General features: G+C 42.1%; 1 protein-coding gene across 21 annotated transcripts in view; it reads left to right on the top strand.

Annotated features, from left to right (window-relative positions):
* Nucleotides 1-16,610, top strand: part of KALRN (kalirin RhoGEF kinase) — a 661,253-nt gene that overhangs the window by 298,805 nt on the left and 345,838 nt on the right. For all 21 annotated transcript variants that reach the window (XM_041763076.1, XM_041763066.1, XM_041763054.1 and 18 more), the window contains exon 10: nucleotides 5,505-5,627. In XM_041763076.1, the coding sequence (XP_041619010.1) occupies nucleotides 5,505-5,627 (123 nt within the window). The remainder of the gene's footprint in view (nucleotides 1-5,504; nucleotides 5,628-16,610) is intronic.

Genomic DNA, 16,610 nt, shown 5'->3' with positions numbered 1-16,610 from the left:
TATGTCTTGGTGAAATGTCCCTTCAAGAATGCACAGGTTAATTCTGTTTAGACCTAAGTTTGTGTTTTCAAATGAATTTGGTGTCCCTAATTTTTAAACTTTAGGATTCAAGGATATTAACAATTTATAAATTCTTTTATATTTTTAAAAAAAAATTTTTTTAAAGATTTTATTTGTTTATTCATGAGAGACACACACAGAGAGAGAGAGAGAGGGAAAAGCAGGCTCCATGCAGGGAGCCCGATGTGGGACTCGATCCCGGGTCTCCAGGATCATGCCCTGGGCTAAAGGCGGCACCAAACCGCGGGACCATCGGGGCTGCCCTATAAATTCTTTTTTAAACCTCAGTGTATAAAATCACTCCTTTGTAACTAAGGGCACCTCTTGCCAGAATCAGATTGACAGCTATCGTTGGGTGCTACTTCCCACTCAAGTTCACAGGCATAACTGCCATTTGTCAAAACCAGAGCGTGACTATGAAAATGGAAAGAAAACCAGAAAAATCTGTTATCTCTGTGCTGTCCCTCATAACTCCTTTGCTTCTGCACCAGTGACCAGATCCTCCACCCATGCTGTTATTCAAGCCACGCCCCAGGGGGGTCAGCCATCCGCCTGCCTCCCTGTTGTCCCCATCCCTAACCACCAAATCCTGGCCATTCTCTGCCCCAAATATTACATCTGTCTCTCCATGGACAATGCCCCTGGGCTCATCTGAGCCAGCATCGACTCTTGTCAGGATTTCTGCAGTAATGTCCTGTTTTCCCACCTCTACTCTCACCTTCCTCCAATTCTCCACAGAGCAAAGATAATAGCTTTTAAATGCAGCTCTTTCTCCTTTTGCAGCAGCCCTTCAGTGACTCCTAGGATGAGCCCTGAAATCCCACTGGGCACACCACCGGGGCTCAGCATGTCTGGTTCCTGCCTTCTCTGGGCTCCTTACCTGCTTGACCCCTACTCAGGCCATGCTGATGGCTTGTCTTCCTGCTTGGTTAAGTCCTGCTCTCAGCACTCAGCTCAACCTCACTTCTTCAGAGAGGCCTTCCCTGACTGTTGGCACTTTCACCGTTGCAGCTCATGACCAGTTGTGTGGTCCTCTGTCCAGTGCCCATTCCCGACATAGACTGAGTTCCCAGAATCAGGATCCCGCCTGCCTTGCTTACTACCACCTCCTGGCTGTTCTAGTGCCAGCACAAGGGCACAGGAAGACTAATAAGTATCTGTTTGAATACAGTGATGTTCCCATCTCACAGGTGCTCCTTTGCTCCCTGAAGAACCCACAGGCAAAAACTAAAAAATAACACCTTCTAGGTTGGAAACACTTGAATACCAATTCAAAGCCATTGATGGGTATTGTTAACTATCCTCCTAAGATTGATAATTGATTATTTTATTTTTCAAAGATTTCATTTATTTATTTCAGAAAGAGAGATAGCAAAAGAGAGGACAAGCCAGTGGTGGGGGGGGGGGGGGGGGGAGGGAGAGGCAGAGGGATTCCCTGCTGAGCAGGGAGCCTGATGTGGGGCTGGATCCCAGGATCCTAGGATCATGACCTGAGCTGAAGGCAGACACTTAACTAAATGAGCCACCCAGGTGCACAGATAGTTGATTATTTTAAATAAAATTTTGCAGATGAGAGAAGTTAAACAGAGATAGCTAATAAGAGGTACCTTGATGGGCACATATGCTTCAGTAGGATTCCAGGGATTTGGCTGGAAATGCAGTTTATTCTTTATCCAGGGATCTTCCAAGTCTGTGATGCACCAGAAACTGTGAGATATACAGATTTCTGATGCTGCATATTAATTTATGGAGTATAATTATGAGACATTGCTGGCGTCTGCTTAGAAAGCATATTTCTCTGCTATGTGGTCCAGGGGGGAAGCTAGATTGTACTTCCAGAATTGGGGGACATGGAATCAGGGTCAAGAGAGCATGTGGTCTAAACATGTGTGTCAAGTAAGGGGAGGCTCTCAGTGAACTGTCTGAAACCGTCAGAAATCAGCATTTTAAACACTACCTCATAGAGTGATGATGTTTTTCTAACCTCAAGTACTTTTCCAGTTTCTATGGATTATTAAAGTAATTTTGTTCACATCCTAAATCATTTGCCTTTTTTATTTGTTGAATTGATTTCCACGCAGTCTCTGCATCTTCACCAAGGTTGCTCATGTGTTCCCCACAGCTTTGGCTCTGATGGCAGAAGCTGGACTAAATGGAGATGCTATAACATCACAGAGCAATCAGTTATGTTTAAACTAATAAAAGCCTCTCAGATATGAAATAGATTTTTAAGAGGTTAAGGTAGAGCTAATTAAGTAAACTTAAGTGTCATTAACTGATAATGAATTGGCATTTTAAAGAAAGCAAAAGAACTTAAATAGGACACAAGTTGCTTTTTTAAAAAAATTTACAAGTTGTGAAATTACCCCCAGGCAGTATAAAAGCTAACCATTTGCTAACTAGTAGATGGAAAGCTTTTCTCTTAAACCAGTTTGTTTCAGCATAACACATTTCATCAAAGCTAGAGATACAAAATGAAATGAAAGAAATTAAACTCATTAAAGCATTTCCGGACAAGCAGGTCACACTTAACTGCTCTCAACTGCATAAGTAAATAATCGTAATCTGAGTAATCTGTCATAAATTCCGAAGCATTCATGAAAAGCCACATGATAGCTCTTTTGTATATCAAAATTATCAGAACTATTCATAAGCTTCACTATCTGGGATTAATACAAGTTTAAATACGCATAAAAATTGCAAAACCACGCTATCCATGGTACACAGTACATGGAAAACTTCGTGACTAGAAATATTTGTCTTTGACCTTGCGTGCTGATGCTCAATATCCTCTTTACAACAGAAAATTGTGGGATCACATTGTGTCAAGTCTAGTGAAAATGCACTCTCCTGATTTTTTGTTGTGGCTGTTGAAATTTCCCCATAAATGATTCTAGAGAGATGTGGGCTCTTCTTTCCTCTAAAAAAGGAACATTTAGAGTTCTTTTCAGTGCTGCCTTTCAGTGTTTGTGAAAGGTAAAAATCCAGTTCATTTACTACTGCAATTTCTTTTTACAGACATGCCTCTGGGATATTAAAATCATATATTGCGAGAATTGTTATGTAAAATATTTAAATCTCTACATCCACTGTTTATATGGTCATTCCCTAAGAAGCCTTTCTTTTCTCCTTTTTCATGGGCAATTATCTGACATTCCAGTTTTGTTAAGGGGATGTTTGTTAAATCTCATTTGTATATTCATACATACATTTCTCTGATCTAATACCAATCTTGTAGTGGGCTTTGTGATAGTGTCACTGAAGACTTCGAAAGCTTCCGTACTTTGCACAATTACAGGTGTAATTTATCTCACATGGTGGAGGAAGTGAAGCCAAAACTAGATTCTTTGGAGCCAGAACTCCCATGCCTATACTCCATGGAATGATTTGGTCTGTCTGCTTGCCACAGGGCAGTCTGTAGAAGAAACAGAGGAATGGACTAAAGCATCTTTTTATTTATTTTTAAGATTTTATTTATTTATTTGAGAGAGAGAGTGCGCACGTGTGAACAGAGGGGAGAGGCAGAGGGAGAGGAGAAGCAGACTCCTAGATCATGACCTGAGCCAAAGGCAGGTGCTTAACCCACTGAGCCACCCAGGTGACCCTAAAGCATCATTTTAAACAGACCCAGTTCATCTAAATCATCTTCCCAAAAAGTCCTTCTAGAATCTGAGAAGGCTAAAACATCATTAACCAAAAGTTCAGGTTTAGTTCAGAATAGCAGGGATAGAGTGAACTCAGTTGTCTTGGCAGGATCTCTAACAGGTGTGTGTCTGTATAACTGATTTAATTTTAGCCACCTGCTTTATTGAGCACCAACTCTTCGGAGACCAGGGAGTGAACTGTTTCCCTTCTCCCTGGGAGGCACACATTTTTGTTAGGCCTTTGATGTGAATGCAAAAGAGGTGTGAAAGGCTTTAGTCCTCCCTCCTTTTCAAGGCTTCTACTAAGGGGTTTCCACTCCCTCTGTCCAGAGCCCCTCAAGAAAACATATTTTCTCACCTTCTCAGCATCCCCCTCCCTCATCCCTCTACTGCTCCAGCTACCTCTGTTCCAGGCTCTCTAACTACTGAGGAAAATGTCTTGAGGCCAAATCACTAATCTTAAGCGTAGAAAAACATGGGGTCTCCACTTCTTTCCAGGAGAGAATCATAGATACTAAAGGCCTTAGGATGTAAAGACCTTAATTTATGTGGTTGGTTGGTTGGTGCTGATTGGAGGAGAGAAGTGGAAAGAAGCCAGAAAGGGCAGTCGTCCTAGAGATCACTCTCTTGAGCGACCAGATGGTGACTAACCAGTGTGGACTGTACCCTCAAAATTAGGAAGGGAGTCCCAGGAGCTCGAGGAGGCAGGGTCCCCATGACTAGTTGCCTCTGCTATGAGTGCTTTTATGGTAAAGTAGGGGATGCGTAAGCCATGAGGGCCAAGGAACTGCCCTTGGAATTCCTTGCCCAAGGAATTTGCCCACAGGCAAATCGGAGCTGAAAATCAAAAAAAAATTTTTTTTTTTTTTTTTTTGGAGGCAGATACTATATTGTTTTTCCATTTTACAAATGAGCACACAGAGAAGTTCAGTAACTTTTATAGACGCTATTCAAGTCAGGCAGTTTAGCACCAGAGTTCTGTTGTAGGAACTGAAGAGCTTGGAGGGCTAAAAGCTGCCCTAGACTTCCTCCTTTACACTTTTTCCTCCTCGTGACTCTAGCTCTCTGGTTCTTGCACCAGCCAAGCACCAGAAGGAAGCTGAGGTGTGGAATTAGACTGAGCAACCCACCTGCTTCCTCCTTGCTTACAGCATCGAGGTCAGTAGAGGCAGAGGCAAAGACTTGGTGTGCTTTATTCCCATGCCTCAAACTCATCAGCAAAAAGAAAAGTGCATTAGCAGGGGTAGGTTTAAGACATTTTAGTCAAGAGAAGAGTTAGTCTAAGTCTCCTTGAGCTCTTCTTTTCCAGCCGTGGCTTCTTCTGGGCTGCCCTCTCTTGGAAAGGTCTAAAGTAGTCGTCGCTACTCACTTCTTGGCTGCCTTTGTGGCAGACTTGGTGATTTTGCCACCAGTCGCTGATGCTGCCTAATTTTCCACCAGCGTGCTTGACTTTTGACTTTTGACTTTATGTGAGTGGAGTAAAGGTAATGAGGGGTTTAAACTGTGCCTGATGGTCTGTGTAGCTTGTTTAAAATAATAATTAAGGCTGGGAAAACTGAAAGAATAATGAGGGGATATTCCAGAGATCAAAGATGAGTTGAATTTAGCTAAGGGTGGGATTGCTACATGAGCAATGACAGTAATGAAATCCTTGGATCCATGGTGGAGTGAACGTTTCCAGCTGGACTGCTGCTTTCTGATTGGGATGGGAACTCTAGGACTCTAGTGGTCACTCATATTGTCACATGGCTTTCCTTCTGCCAGGGAGTCATTGTTTCTGTCATCCTTCTCTCTGACCAGGTGTTGGACTGGATTGAAAACCACGGTGAGGCCTTTCTCAGCAAACACACCGGGGTTGGGAAGTCCCTGCATCGAGCCCGGGCCCTGCAGAAGAGACATGATGACTTTGAAGAGGTGGCCCAGGTGAGATGCTGTGTGTGGTTGTATGTGTGTGGAGCTGGGCAAGGGAGGCCGGGGTTGGGGCTTTGGTATTTGGTGAGGCATGTTGGGTTGATAGGCTGGTGGTTTCTGGGCTGCCTTCCTGCCTGATGCAAGGAGACCCTTGTCTGCTCTTGGATCACTGGGCGAGTGATCAATAGGCCCTTGTTTATGGTCTTCAGAGAAGATCTTCCTGCCTGCATGATCTGTAAAGGCCTGTCCACAGGTGGTAATGGCAAAAGGAATTGCTGTTAGAAACACCAATGGCCCAGAACTACTGCTTATGGCCCACAGGCAAATCGGAGCTGAAAATCAGCATTGGCTCTGCTTGCAAAGCTGTGTATCTTCTAGGACCTGGAGGAAGAGATGGCACCTCTTCACCACATCGTGTATCCACAAGGCTGAATGTGCCTGGAGAATATGGCATAATATTCAGTCTTATAGCTGAGCGATGCTCCTGATCCCCAAAAGGCATTTTTTCTAATTATGCAAAGATGCCATGAGAAGCCTTGACCATTTAAGTTCATGGCAGAGTGATATAAGAGGGCTTTTTTGTTTTGAGCCTCCAGACCCCCAATTTTATCCTAACTCTCTTATGTTTCTCTTTTGGGGGAGTTCTCTAATGGATCCTGAACATCCTCATCTTCAAAATGAAATACTACTCTGTCCAGTTATGTTGTCAGGCGTGATCAGTTGCAGTGGAAACTAAGACTTAAGAATGAATCAGGGAAGCGCCATCTGAGAGGGAATCAGTATGGGGCAGAAGGGAGGATGACAAAGCTAGGGTTTGCCACAGTTTTAACCAGGCCTGGCTCTGATCCCACCATGTGGACAGTCCTCAGTGTGGGTGTCACACTGGGCATTGTGCAGAGTGCCAACCCTCATGTAAGGGGGCCCCAGCTCAAGACAAAGCTGTGGGAGAGCTGTGGGTGCAAAAGGTGAACCCCTGCCAAGAACCAAAGGAATCTGCTAGAGGACAGGAAAGTGGTGGGAGCAACCTACATCTCTAGAGAAGCTGCAAGTGAATGCTGGGAAGTGAGAGGCCCGGCAGGTGCCAGAAAGACTGAGTCACTAGTGACCTCAAGCTGGGAATACAGATGGATTAGACACAACCTATGCAATAAAAAAAAAGCCTCATATAGAATCTTTGTGCACAGTTGGTGGGAAAATAAAGTGATGTAGTCACTCTATGGCAATTCCTCAAAAAATTAAATATAGAATTGCCATATGATTCAGCAATCCTACTTTTATATATATATATATATACTCAAAAGAATTAAAAGCAGGGATGTGAAGAGATTCTTGTATACCCATGTTCATAGCAGTATTGTTCACAATGGCCAAAAGGTGGAAGCAACCCAAGTGTCCAGATGAAAGGATAAATGAAATGTGGTCCCTACAAACAATGAACTATTATTCAACCCCAAAAAGGAAGGAAATCTGACACACGCTACAAAATGGGTGAATCTTGAGGACATTCTGCCATGTGAAATAAGCCAGGCATGAAAGGACACATATTAGTCTACTTATATGAAGTACCTAGAGTAGTCATATTCATAGAGACAGAGAGTAGAATGATGGTTGCCAGGGGCTGGAGTTGGGGGGAGCAGGGGAGGGAATAGGGAGTTATTATTTAATGGATACAGTTCTGGAGTGTAAGAGTTCTGGAGATGGACAGTAGTCATGGTTGCACAACAATGTGAATCTATTTGATGTCACTGAACTGAAAAAGCTTTATATTATGTGTATTTTACTACCATCACAAGAACAAAAAAGCAAACCTCATCCATACAAGGGCCTTCTATGGAATGGGCTGGATTATGCCAGTGTAACATAGACAGGCCACGTATGCATATGGCATGACCCGAAATATCTGAGTGTCCAGGCATCCTGGGTGCTTCTGCTCTCTGTCAGATGGCAAAGGATGGGAGAGGGCCACATGGACGGCCTGTCTGCTGAGAGTGGGGGGTTGTGGTATCTGGGACAGTCTATTGGAATGGAGCCATCCTATAGCTGTGGTGTTCTTGCCCTTTGGTTATCCAGTTATGCCCTTCCTCACTTAGAAAGGACGTCCGCAGAGCCACCCACAACCCTGAGCCAGCCAGCCCCCCTCGCCTTCTTCCTGCTGGAGCCTCAGAGGCAATACCAGCCTTGGTTATAGGTCCTTGAGGGAGCTGTTGTTTTGTGTGCTGTTACAACTGAGCAAGCCTGGCTGCCACCCAAACTCTAACCCCATTTCTCCCAAGTGCTCCCCTACCTTCTCACTGGTGCCTGATAAGCCTTTCACGTGGAACCGTGCCATTCAATCAGCAGCAGAGACACATTCCTTTAAATTCATGCTAAAGAAAGAATGGACACATTTTTGAGAGCTTATGGTTGTATTATGTATTTTGTCTCCCACCAATCCTGAATGATGGATTGTAGTAGCCTTGTTTTACAGAAGATGACACGAAAGCTCAGAAAATCCTTCTTCCCAGTGGCTCTGCTAGGATTCAAACTCAGGGCTGTCTGACTGCAGAGTCATGTTTTTACCCTAACTTCATGCTGTCCTTCCTTACTGAAGTATAGGACCTGAGTGTAAAATTCATTTCTAGGTGCCAGTTTGCCCAGGAAAAGTACAGAAAAAGAGCAAGAGTGGGGCGGGGGGGAGTGGAGAGGAGATGCTGCTGTAGGGCCAAATGGGGCCATCCCATTTGACATGCATCACAGCCTTTCCCAGGCTCTGCCAATGAATAATCTGTTTATAATCCATGTCTCCCTGTCCCTGCTTTCAGATAAGACAGTGTCTTTCTTAGGAGAGGAGAGTTCTACCTTCTAAAAGACTCATGCTTTTAGAAGTGTTTCCTCTGGAATGGGGACAGATATGGACAACAAAGGGAGCACATTAACGAGGGGCCATGAGGTTGCCATATTGCCCTGTAAATCGGTGTCTAGAGAGGAGTCTCATAGTCTGGTAATAAATCCTGCTTTGTTTTCTCATCCCTACTCTGGGGAAGGGAGTAGGCAGTGGAGCTGTCTAGCATCCTGGCATTGGTAGTCCACACTGGAAAACCAACTTGACTGTGGCAAAGGCGGATGGGCTGTCAGCAGCCTCAGACCTACTTTGTTCTGTGCAACGTGACCATCACGCTCAAGTGGTGAGAAAAGAGATGATCCAGGCAGGAAAGGGCATGCGTTCTCTCTTGCTTCTGTTCTCAATTAGGTGAGGGCCACTGGGAGAGGAGGAGTGGATTTAATCAGGATTAGACAATTCTTGAATCAGAGATCAATGCTAAAAACCAAAGCATGGAAACTCTTGCTGCTTGTTGTTTGAGGTTGCTGGCTAAGAGATATAGTCAGGAAGGGTATTGCAAATGATGAGAAGTGGGAGGCTGGGGGGTGGGGGGGTCACTTGTTGCCAGTACTACAGAGGGTCATGATTCAGCGAAGGAATCTCTTCTAATGTTCTGATTTTGTGGATCTTTGATCTGAAGCTGATATGAGAAGGAAATTCTGAGCACTGTTCTCTATATTCAGGTTAAAAATTGTCTTGAACCAAAGCAGGAAGAGAGCTGTTGCACCTGTTACAGCCCCTGGGTTTCTGCTCTTCTGCAGGGAAGAGCAAACCCTCCAGCAGAGAAAAGGGCTGCCCACAGGGAGAGGTCCAAGGGCAGCGTGAAGTCCTGGAACAAATACGCCTCTACTCTTGAGATAGTGTAGTGACATTTAAGACAATAGTAAACATAAATTATACCTGAGAAGAATTAGTGTAGCAAACCATTACCTTAAATTTTGTGTCTATGAGCTCTTGAACATGTTTTAAACAAATTCTTCAACTGTCATTTGAAGGAAATGAAGTACTTATGGTCCTCAGTTCATCCTGCAGATGGCACTCTTCGAATAGTCTACATGGAAGTTGAGCAAATGGGAAGGGAGCCACAGTACTTACCTCCTGGCATGGGAGGCTCCTGACAGGTGGGGAGAGCCTGGGGCCAGATATGCCTCAGGGAGTCTATCTCTATAAATATTTCTAGCCCGAGATAAGAGATTCTCTGTGCTCAAATAGAAGACCTCAGCACTAATGGGAACCCCTCTGGCCCTGGTATTTACTTGACTCAAATTGTCTATAAAATCATTGCATGACTCAGGCTATAGAGTAAGTCTGATTTTAAAAGACACTTGTTGTATTTTTATTTTTTTGTGGCATGGTCGTCATTACCAGGAGTACAAATAAGCATGAGATGGAGTTGCTGCCCATCATAGCACAACTGTGAGAGGATACAGGTGTCCACATCTGCCCAGGAGGCAGAAGGGGTATGGTACTGTTATTTTGTCCTCAGATATTTGCTATTACTCAGTAGGAAACTACTCAAGTGCCTGTGGTTTAGACAGCAGCTGTGTCTGCTCAATGAGTGGTCTGCTTTATAACCTCGTTATCTGAAATGCCAGACTTTCTGTAAGCTAGCTTAGTAAAAAAAAATTAGCAATCATTTGCACTCAAATATATATTATCTAAAATCTCAAAGCACCAGATCACATTTAAACAGCTAAGCATGTTAAATAGCATTAGTATAACATTTTTGGAAGAACAGACCATTTAAAGAAAGATTTTTTAAAAATATAAAAACAGGCACAATTAAGTACTTCATTCAGTAATCTCCGATTAGTTGTTTATCTGACTCTTGCTTTTTTTTTTTTTTTTCAAACTTGAATAGAAAACACTTAAAATCATTCTGAATCTTGAGGTCAAAATAGGCAAAAATGGAAGGGAAACATTTTAATGGAGCTATCAGTGACCTTAACCATCAAAGATATTCAAAGTATAATCAGCTGACTTACTAGAGCTCTAAAGGCAAGTAGAAGAAGGAATCCGTAGAGATAGAAATCCCAGGCTCTCAGAGTCAGAGCGTACTACTCATTAGTTCCCAAACCCCATCAAGTCTGTGTTGGACACTTTGAGAAAAAGATATAATAGTTTCTGTCTTGAGGAACTCATGATACAAAGAAAACATGCATTAAACATATTCTAACTCTCTAAGAAATCCCATAGTTTGAAAGGAACTACAGTCTTTATTCTTTTAGGGTTTTCAAAGAGCATTTCTAGTGGAACCAAGATAAACCATTTGGTGATCCAAGTATGCCTGCCTAGGGGATAGTATAGTGATCTTTGGAGTGAATTCCATCTTTCTTTTCATTCCTGAGATGGTAACCGGTTATAGCAACTGCAAATGCAAGCAGAAGGAAAAGGTGGGAAAGCTTCAATAGCTTTTTCACACTCCAGCTTCTTAGGACAAAAGTTTCTTCAGCAGGATGAAAAAAAAGATAGGAAGAAAGCCAGGAGAATGCAGAGAAATTAATGTCACGAAGTGAGCAAGTGGAAGAATATGAAATAGCAGAGAAATGAAGGACAATCTTAGCCTTTGGATCTTGTATGACATTCATCCCACTTGAGTGGAATCAGGATGTTCCCTCCATGAAGCACCAGGAAAAAGTTGCATGAGCTTATGGGAGGGCTCTTGGGACCACACTCAGGAAGAAGAAAGATAGGTTAAATTGTAGATAACTTCCAACCACGGGTTTTGAAGGTCACTTTATATGGAAATTGATGTGGAAATTGAGAGGGGGCTAGGAGCCAATATCCAAGATATCCTAGAGATCCTGCCAAGAACCTCTTATCCAGACCACGAATTGTCCCCCCCATTTCTGCGCTTTCTGTGTGGAACAAATGGCACATTCCAGAAGAAATTGAGACTGCATTCCTAGTGACTTTAAGTTCTGGATAGCAAACTGAAAGACTCAAAAGCGCAGGTGGTGTCCTTATGTCTTGTTCCATGTGATGGCAGTGACTATGGAAAAGGAGGGAGGCATTGAAAAACAAATGGCTGCCAATGTAGATGGTGTTTCTAGAAGTGTTTTGGAGTGTACCCTTCAGAGCCAGGATGATGGACTTCTGGCAAGGGGTGAGTGCATCTTAAAAAGATTGGGAAAGATTTGGCAGAAAGTTTTATTGATCTATCTCCTTTGAAGTGAAAGGAGAAAATTATCCCAGTAGAGCCAAAACCAGATATGTGGGGCACCATACAATGACATAGAAAGAAGCACCTTGTGAAGGAGATGCCCTTAGGTCACCTTAGGTAGGAAAATACAAATACAATTGCCTGCAATACACACACACACACCAACAAAAGTTATGTGTAACAAATAGTGTACTTAAATTTTAATATAAAAATACAAATATATGGGGATCCCTGGGTGGCTCAGCGGTTTCGTGGCTGCCTTTGGCCCAGGGCGCGATCCTGGAGTCCCGGGATCGCATCTCACGTCAGGCTCCCAGCATGGGCCTGCTTACCCCTCCTCCTGTGTCTCTGCCTCTCTCTCTCTCTCTATGTCTATCATGAATAAATAAATCTTTAAAAAAATTATAAAAAAATACAAATATAACAAACATTCCTAAGACTTTAGTGTATTGAGCTCATAGCTAGAAAATGGTGAGAAAAGAGGATTTTTTTTTTTGTTTAAAGGACTAATTCTAATAGGAGGGATGAAGTTGTATCAGAAAGGATCACATTGAAATGAGATCTACAAACCTGAGAGTAGTAAGCAATATGAAGAAGTAATAGAGATATAAGAAGAGGAAACAAAACAAAACAAAACAAAACTGACTGCTACTAGAGAGGACCATGGTCTGCTCCATCAGATGGAGGATGTGGGAAATGCTGTTCTGACATTATTTCGCTTCTGGTTCAAGGAAAACTATGGTGGTAGTGACAGTCTTCAAATTTCCTGGCATCTCCTATAAATTTTGTGACACTGTAAATAAAACATCTATATATTGTTGAGAGTGGAGAACGCTACATGAGAGAGAGCGAATCATTGTGGAAAAGCTGGAAGGAGTATATGTTGTGTCTAGACTCTTAAGAACCTTGACCTTTAAATGAAAGGGTTAAGACTTTGCTCTTAAAGCAGAGAGAAATACTAAAGGCTTTTGAGTAATGATTTAAATTAAAATACAGTTGACTCTTGAACAACCCAGGGGATTAGGCACCAACCCTCACATAGTCAAAAATCTGCCTATAACTTTTGCCTCCTCGAAAACTTAACCGCTAATAGCCTATTGTTGCCTAGAAGCCTTACTGATAGCATAAACAGTCAGTTAATGCATATCTTTATGTTATATGTATTATATGCTGTATTCTTGCAATAAAATAAGGTAGAGAAAAGAAACTGTTAGGGAAACCATAAGGAAGAGAAAATATATTTACAGTACTCTACTGTATTTATCAAAAAAAAAAAAAAACCGCACAGATAAATGGACCCATGTAGTTCAAGCTCACGTTGATCAGTGGTCAACTGTATAATCAATCTCTAAACCAGAAAAGTAAGGATTTCTCTATCTACTGGCTATTTAAATCACATATGTAGTATTGTGCCTAATTTGAGAAAGTATATATTCAAACAGATATTGACAAACTGTACTTGATCGTCAGAAGACTGCTAGGATAGTGAAATCCAAGTAACTGGATATATTCTGTTTTGAGTAAATAATGTTTTATGGAAGGCAGGGAGATGAGCTTGATAGTTGAGGGCTTCCTGTAGAAGAGATAAGGGTGGAAGGGATAATGAAGCCAATTTTAGCTTAATTCAGGTATAACTTCTAACCCAAGGTTGCTTTTTTACGAGCTGTCCAAAATCAGAATGAAATACCTTGTGATGTCGTGCGCTTCTTTCCGGTAAAGGTGACCCTTTATTCCATTAGGACGTAAACGTCCTTAAGTCTTTCTATCTTAAAAGCAAACAAAAAATGAATAAAAAGAAACTTAGACTATCTTTTCTGATAGTTTAGACTGCTTTCCTGTGTTTCTCTTTTCCTTCATAACCTAAGTTTTTGAGAGAAGAGTCTATACTTGCCATCTCTCCTTCCTCACCTCCCAGATGCCCTTTCACCCTTGCCATTGGACTTCTATCCCCTTTGGACAACTGAGGTTAATCTTATGAAGTCTTCAACTGGGGTTTTTTGTTGCTAAATCCAAAGGACACTTTTTCAGATGTTAATTGGTCTTTGGGAAGCATTTGACGCTGTCAACCATTTCCTCCTTTTAAAATTCTCTTTTCTCAGCCTTCCATGGCATGTTCTTTTTGGTTTCCTTATGTCTTTCTGGCTGGTTCTTCTTAGACTCTTCTCCCTTTTCTCAAGGATTTCCTCAGACCGTCTCTTCTCACTATATATTCCATGCATGACGTAGTACTCTTTTCTAGCCTCAACTGCCCTCCTTAGTCTAAAGGCTCCAAAATCCATGTCTTATCTCTGATCTCACCACTGAGCAACCTATGCATAAACCTGTTGACTCTCTGGACACTTCCACTTCGATTTCTCAGAGGGTTCTCAAAACCAGTGTATCCAAAATTTATTTTATTCTCCATCCCTTCCAGGTGTGCTCTTCTTCCTGTATACCCCGTGGCAGTGAAGGGCACCAACTACCCAGTTGCTTGAGCCAGAAACTTGGGAGTCATTCTTGACTTCTGATGCTCTTAGCCCTTATGAGGCCATTGCAAAGTCCCACTGACATTACCTCTTTATGTGTCCCTTTCCTTTCATCTCCCTTGCCACTACCTGAGATCAGAGTCTTATTCTCTCCTTTTGATTTGTCACACTGTCCTCCTGTTTTCCTTGACTCCTTAAATAGTCTCCTTAAATCCTTCCTCACACGGCCATAAGAGTGGTTTTCCTGAAATGCACATATCATTGTGCTATTCCATCGTTATGGAACCCCTAGATGGCTTCTCATTAGAATAAAGTTCAAACTATTGGTATCACAAATCTTTTATGACCTGGCTACTGCCTTTCTGGGTCTATATTTTACCCCTCATGTGCTCCCTCTACTCTTCACCCCCATAGTCCTGCTCTCCTGGTTTGTACCTGAACATGCCATGCTCTCAAGAGTCAGGGCTGTCGGCTCTGACCATCCATGGACAGCTTCTCTTCATGTTAAACATCTCAAGAATCATCTCTTCTCGAAAGAAGTGGCCTCCATGGTTTGGATTAAATGCCTTTTTCTAGGCATCCACTTATTCTGGCCACATCCCTGTCATGATAGTTATTATGCAGTGTCATAATTAAATTTTATGCCAGCCTCGTTCCCCAGCTGGACTGTGACTTCCTTAGAGCAAGAATTTTGTCTCATTAGTCTTTTTATCTCAATGCCTAGCACAGTGAGCTTAACATGCAATTGGCAGTTGTAAAAGTAAATGAATGGTACAGAGAGGATTTATTTGTGGGGTGGCTATCGGGTCAGATTATCTCCGAGATCCCTTGCAATTCTAAGAATGATAAATAGAAGAGAAGTGGATTTGATGAATATTCCTAAGAACACAGGCCCCAGAATCATATAGCCTGTGACCTGAGACCCTCCCTGTTAGAATTTGTAGACTGCACTGAACTGGGATCAACTGGATGGCCTTGCCCACGAGCTGACACTTGGGAAGAAGCATTTTTGAGTCATATTTTTAAGTGAGGTTTTGGACTCATCTGTGGTTTTTTTAATTGAAAAAAAAAAAACTAAAAAATTATTTCAGACGAAGTCATAGGAAACCAATCTTGACAAGAGGAAATGGTAATCCTTACTCTGTGCATTTCCCCAGCCCCATTCAGTTTCCATGATTTTTCCACCTGAGATAGCTGCCATCACACCTTACCATTAACCCTCTTCCTTTGCTAGCTTATATGTAGTGAAGTTCTTTTTCTCTTGCAGAAATTCTTTTTTTGAGAAGTGAATAACATTGGTCTTTTTCAAAAGGATTTTAAAGGCAAAAAAAAAAAAAATCCAAAAAGTAAATTAAACAAAAGAAGTATACTGTATACTGACTTTGTTTAGTACATGGATTTTAAGTCCAAGGCAACTCATCTAGTCTTACTTCTTTTGATTTGGTGTATCATGTTCATTGATAGACATTTTTTGCTTCTTCCTATTGAGGAGACCCTAATACCAACAACCATAATAATAGTAACATAACACTCACTTAGTAGACACTATATGCTGGACACTATTTTTTTTTAATTTAAAAAAAATTTTTTATTGGAGTTCAATTTGCCAACATATAGTATAACACCCAGTGCTCATCCCGCCAAGTGCCCCCCTCAATGCCTGTCACTCATTCACCCCAACCCGCCCACCTCCCTTTCACTACCCCTTGTTCATTTCCCAGAGTTAGGAGTCTCTCATGTTTTGTCTCCCTCACTGATATTTTCACTCATTTTCTCTACTTTCCCTTTATTCCCTTTCACTAATTTTTATATTCCCCAAATGAATGAGACCATATAATGTTTGTCCTTTTCCGATTGACTTATTTCACTCAGCATAATACCCTCCAGGTCCCTCCACGTTGAAGCAAATGGTGAGTATTTGTCGTTTCTAATGGCTGAGTCATATTCCATTGTATACATAGACCACATCTTCTTTATCCATCATCTTTCGATGGACACCGAGGCTCCTCCCATAGTGTGGCTATTGTGGCCATTGCTGCTAGAAACATCGGGGTGCAGATGTCCTGGCGTTTCCCTTCATCTGTATCTTTGGGGTAAATCCCCAGCAGTGCAATTGCTGGGTCGTAGGGCAGGTCTATTTTTAACTCTTTGAGGAACCTCCACACAGTTTTCCAGAGTGGCTGCACCACTTCACATTCCCACCAACAGTGCAAGAGGGTTCCCCTTTCTCCACATCCTCTCCAACATTTGTTGTTTCCTGTCTTGTTAATTTTCCCCATTCTCACTGGGGTGAGGTGGGAATCTCATTGTGGTTTTTATTTGTATTTCCCTGATGGCCAGTGATGCGGAGCATTTTGTCATGTGCTTGTTGGCCATGTCTGTGTCTTCCTCTGTGAAATTTCTGTTCATGGCTGGACACTGTTTTACCAACTTTTCCTATGTTAACTCAATCCTCATAACAGCAAAAAGTTTGGTATTTCCTTTTTGCAATACTTTTTATTCAAGCA

The sequence above is a fragment of the Vulpes lagopus genome, chromosome 1 (genome assembly GCF_018345385.1).
Source record: "Vulpes lagopus strain Blue_001 chromosome 1, ASM1834538v1, whole genome shotgun sequence".
Classification (NCBI taxonomy): Eukaryota; Metazoa; Chordata; class Mammalia; order Carnivora; family Canidae; genus Vulpes; species Vulpes lagopus.
Note: the sequence above shows the minus strand (reverse complement) of the source record. Positions and strands in the feature narration are given on the sequence as shown.